This window comes from Morus notabilis, unplaced genomic scaffold (genome assembly GCF_000414095.1).
Source record: "Morus notabilis unplaced genomic scaffold, ASM41409v2 Scaffold297, whole genome shotgun sequence".
NCBI classification, from domain to species: Eukaryota; Viridiplantae; Streptophyta; class Magnoliopsida; order Rosales; family Moraceae; genus Morus; species Morus notabilis.
In genome coordinates, this window is record NW_010357726.1 from 843354 (window position 1) to 848786 (window position 5433).

The 5433-nt window shown below is 32.0% G+C and overlaps 1 protein-coding gene across 1 annotated transcript; it reads left to right on the top strand.

Annotated features, from left to right (window-relative positions):
- The first annotated feature begins 4034 nt into the window (after nt 1-4034).
- Nucleotides 4035-5206, top strand: LOC21407055 (protein LURP-one-related 11). Its single transcript, XM_010090833.2, has 3 exons — nt 4035-4374; nt 4466-4711; nt 4831-5206. Exons 1-3 carry the CDS (start codon nt 4105-4107, stop codon nt 4963-4965), a joined length of 651 nt encoding a protein of 216 aa, XP_010089135.1. The 5' UTR covers nt 4035-4104; the 3' UTR covers nt 4966-5206.
- The last annotated feature ends 227 nt before the right edge of the window (nt 5207-5433 follow it).

The window sequence follows — 5433 nt, forward strand, 5'->3', positions numbered from 1 at the left end:
TTATTATTTAAATAATGTGATTATTTAAATTTGAATTTGAACATATCTAGATTTATCCATTTAAACTTATTTGATAAGTTGTTCAATTTAGAATTCAAATTAATTTAATTTTGACTTAAATTCGAATTTGAATCTAAATTAAAATTGGACTACTGGATAAAGGATAAAATCTCTTCCTTCCCTATCTGAGATAGGCGCCACACACAGGGATAAAACCCTAGAGTGTGGCCGGCCACCAAGTGGATAAGGGGAAGGGATTTTTTGTTCCAAATTCAAAATTGGAGATAAGGATTTGATTCTATTTTGAAGTTTGACTTCTTCTCTTTAGATATGAGAAAGATAGAAAATTGTAGAGACAATTTTAACATATATTGAGCCCTAGTTTTTTAGTGTGGCCGAAATTCTCATAGAGGAAAAAGAGAACAAAATATTTTTCTCCAAAAATTCCACATCGTGCATGCGTTGGTGTTTGTGGAAATTCGAGTGTTTAAGAAACCTGTTTTGTCTCACGTGTGCCCACACACACGTCTACGTGGAATCAAGGAATTGACGTGGAAGACTTTGGTATTCTAAACACAAAGCTTGGAGTAAGGACTCTTCGTGGTCAAAGAAATTCAAGTTATCATCCGAGTCGGCTTCCAGGTATTTTTTCGGTTGATCATTGAATCATGTAAATTAATGTGATTAATTTATTCGTGCATAAATTAATATAATCTATAGAGTGTCTCAAAAGTTTTATGAAAAATTTTGTTATACACGATCCGCTGTTTTTCATCCCCACGCTTCCGCACCCGAATTCGATTCGGGAACCAGCACTGTTGACGAACTTTGGGCCATTTTTCTGCCCTTGTTCAATATGGATGGCCAATTTTGGACCCTTAGATGAGTTTGACAAAGATTTTCTCCATGTTTGAGCATACTTAAGTAAATGAAACCCTAGTTCCCAACTTGGAGAGAATGAGAGACGCACAAATTCCTAGAGAGAGAAGCTTGGAGTTAGAGATTCTTGAAAAATACTTGGGAGAGATTCTTGAATATTTGAAGACTTGAAGCTCATCTCCACAAGAGTTTTCTCTTCCTTCTCCCTTTTCTTTGTAGTTTTTAGTTTTTGTTCTTAAATTTGTGATTTTGGTTATGGATTCCTCTATGTTGAGCTAGACTTCATATTCTAGGGCTTGATGTAGCTTTATTTGAACCATGATTGATTATCTTGTCAATTGTTAGTTAAATTCCATCTTAATTTATTTATGTTTCTCTATGCTTAATGTTTCTAATTTATGTGACCAATGACGTAGATAATTTTAGATTGTGATATTGATGCTCGGGAGAGATTGATTTCATAGTCCAGAATTGAGAAACATAATTTAGGTTGGTTGTTGTGAGTCCAGAAAGAGATCGACACTTAGATAATCTAGTTAAGAGTATAGGATATTGTGAGACCGAGAGGTGATCAAGACCTTGATTATCAACTAGCATTTCGATTGTTGTGAGGCCGGGAGGCGATCAACATTTGATTTCCAATTTAAGGGTTAAACTTAATGAGTGTGTATGAGTAAACGGGTTAGATAGAAATATTGATTCGGGTATTCATGCATGTGACTTCATTTGACGCTTGAGAGAGGTAATGAGGTTAGATTAGGTCCATTGATTAATGAATTGGGTGGAATTGGCTAGCAATGGTTTGATATAATGAACATAGAAATGATGTGAAGTCAAGTCTCTAGTACATTTGTGCATAGAAGTTTCCATATTTTATTTTGTTTTTGTATTTATATTTGTTATAATTCTATTTTTATTTCATTGAGTTCGGCTGCCTAGATAAAGTTGAGTTATGATAATCTCGATACTTAGTGGTAATTTAATACCTAATCCATGTGGAGATGATACTCACTCACCATTTATTATCAAAACTTGATATTGTACGCGCTTGCAGACGAACAATTCCTATACACTAAAAAATCAAGAGAATTAGGACAAGAAGTCCACCAAATCCTATTTCTATTCATCACTCTAAGATTGGCCAACTTGTCAGCACAACAATTAGCTCCCTATATACATGAGAAAACTTAAAAACTATTTTTTAGACAACAAAATAGTCTAATTCCACTTATTTTGTATTTTCTGAGGCACATCTAAAGAACCTGATATAAGAAGCAAAATCGCCAGAGAAGAATCAGTTGCCGACTATCTTCATTAAATTGTTTAACGATAATTCAAAATATAAAGTGAACCTCGCCAAACAATTAATAATGAAAGTTCTCTCCATCTTCCTTTGGTTATAACTCTTAAAATATTTTGCTAAACAAAATTTTTTTTTTGAAAGTCAAAATATGTTCAACAATAATTCAGTACCTGAGTGAAAATTATACGTATAAATATACGCTATCTGCCCAAATATTTATCGATCTAATAAAAAAATAGATTTCAAGTTTTTTTAATTTTTTCCTATCTTCTGCCTCTCCAATTTTATTTCTTTCTTTTTTAGGGGATCTCCAATTTTATTTGTGATATATATATATATATATATATATATCACAACGACCTATTTATTAAACCACATATTAGCACGTTTGTTGTCTCAATTATTATCCAACTATATTGGATCTTTTAGAATCATTATATGCACGTATGCAGGCTAAAATAACAGGTGCTTATAATTATTTTTGCAAGGATAAGCTTTTACTTGCGATGCACATCATTTAATTTATATAGATAAACACTATTAAAAGAAGTCAAATGCTAACATATTCTTTTCCTTTCCAAAAAGCCAGCTTAATTATAAGTTAATTAATTACTCTCTTTGTTGTTCTTTTGAAACGTCAGACCCTTTTTTTTTTTTTTTGGCTGAATTATATCTGTCAGACGTTAAGCCTCGGATTCCTCTAACTTAGAACCCCACATTATTGACCGGTGGAAATTTGAACTATGTATGTGACAAACAAACGTATTGCCATGTCTTTCTGTTTCTCCATAATATTAATTCCTACTTCTTTTAATTTTCTTTTTCTTTTCTTTTCTTTTTTTATACTTTTTCCTCCTCTCTTCCCACTCCACGTTAAAAATTGATTCTCCAAAGAAAAATGGCTTCTGTGTTACTCCCTTCTTTTTGACCACTATTTGAAAACATGACTTATTAATTTTTTACTTTTTTGAATTCCCAGTTCCCCAAGTGACTTTAGAATTACCAGAGAATATGTAATAACACATTACACACCTCTCATAGAAGTAGTGTTTTTGTAATTATTATGCATTTTTAGGTTTAGGTATAAGTAAATACCTTATTGATAAGATATTTTTTGAATTATCATCTCTGTCTTAAATTATGTCAATTTTATGTACTTTTTTCTTTTACTGTTATTTTGATTTAGAATTATGTATTAATCAGGTAAGGTACTCTATAACATAAAGTTCCTCATTATTAGTGTTCTGAATCATCTTTTATTTTATTTTTGGCACTGTTACCATAGCTGATAAGCACCATAATATAAAAATCATTGTACCGCCACGATATTTCTGAAGCAAAAAAGGATAACATGATTTGCATTATATTATATCATGATTAAAATGTTGATAAAAAAAAAGTAAATGTCACCGTTTCCCATGTCATCCATACCTCCCAAATAATTGAAAAATAATACTCCCACCTCTCATCAACATTTTTTTTCTATTATACCCTTCTTTTTTAATATATATATATATATATTTCAAATAGTTCTCGAACTCTTGAAGAAGTCAACAAGTGTAGAAGATAACTTTAATATATACCCGTAGGCCGTACCATTATAGTTTACACATATACACATCTTTCAATACTTGTCTACACGTGTTTCTGGTAGAGTACTCGTATACACATGTTAAACATGGTGAATCATGCATACATATATTTATGTGTAACCAACTTTATATTTTAAGTAGTACCCAATGTCACATTTTCAAAACTACAAACAAATAGTTACTTGCTTATAGCATATAAATACTATTAGTTAAGATAGTGTCATTCCACATCAAAGATCTCAGACCTACAAAACTCTCTCTCTCTCTCTCTCTCTCTCTCTCTCTCTCTCTCTCTCTCTAAATCAACAAACGAAGATTTCCTCTCAATTAATGGCCAAAGTTCACCCTCTGATTAGCACATCAAATACCATAGATTCACAAGCTTTTTCAAGTGCTTCTTGTTCTAATAATTACATAACTTCAAAGAGGGAAACATTCACAGTTTGGATGAAATCCCTTGTGATGCAAGGCAATGGATGTACAGCATACAATGAGAACGGCGAGATTGTTTACCGTGTGGATAACTATGACCAAAAGAACAGCAATGAGGTCTATCTCATGGATCTTAAAGGAAAAGTTCTCTTCACAATTCTCCGAAAAGTAAGTATATATTACCCTGATTATTAGCATATCATGATCTTGTTAGTCATGAAATAACTTGGTTTGTAATATAATCTTTGTATATGTGCAGAAAATCGGGGTGTTTCGCAGATGGGAAGGCTATAAAAGCAATGGTTTGGATTCAAATAATGATAAGCCATTTTTTCAAGTGAGAAAAAGTTGCAGTGTTAATCTTGGAAAAGATTTCTCCTGCAAAGTTACCTTGAGATCTAATGACATGAATAATTTTGAAGCACTTAGTTGCTATAAATTAGAAGGCTCACCTGGTAAATCAGCACTGAGGATAATAGATAACCAAGGAAGACTTGTTGCAGAGGTGAGATTTTTTATTTTATTTATTATTTTTATTATATATATATATATATATATTTTTTTTTTTTTTTTGGCGATCAACGGCGAAACTGATTGGGAATTTTGTGATCTGGGTTTGTGCAGGCAAAGAGAAAGCAGTCATCATCAGGAGTAATTTTGGGAGATGATGTGTTGACTTTGGTGATAGAGCAAAATGTTGATCACTCTCTTGTTATGGCTCTTATGACCGTATATGGATTAATGCAACATAAAATGTGAATACTTAAATCATCAAGGCTTGACTGCTTGTTATAGATCTGTGTATGGGATTATATATAGGCTAGAGAAAAATTATATATTCAATTTTGTGATCAACCCTTTGACCATTGAAGTGTATTAGTTTCATGGTGTTTTTTGTGGGGATTTTTAATCCTATTTCACTCCAGATCTTGATGTTGCTCAAGGTTTTTTGAGGGAATTATTTCGACCTGTTTTGAGGATTGTAAGATACATAATACATATAGCCGAGTGATTGTTGCTCTTTTACTCTTTTTTCTTTTATTTATTTATTTATTTTTTTGAGTTCCAATATATCTTAATACAAACTCAATTGAAGTTGCTTTTCATGATATTCCTCATTGTTTGTCGGTTTGACAATTGGTCTACAAGACTACACTGTTTGTGGCACTTTGTGCTTTTGAGATAGCTGCTTAATAACTTATGGTGGTTGGCAAATCTTGGTGTTCA

Bases quoted from the DNA above. Each gene is read 5' to 3' on its own strand.
- LOC21407055 (XM_010090833.2), top strand. From the start codon at position 4,105: ATGGCCAAAGTTCACCCTCTGATTAGCACATCAAATACCATAGATTCA. The intron at 4,375-4,465 runs GTAAGTATATAT...GTATATGTGCAG, and splicing joins TCTTCACAATTCTCCGAAAA to AAAATCGGGGTGTTTCGCAG. The intron at 4,712-4,830 runs GTGAGATTTTTT...GGGTTTGTGCAG, and splicing joins AAGGAAGACTTGTTGCAGAG to GCAAAGAGAAAGCAGTCATC.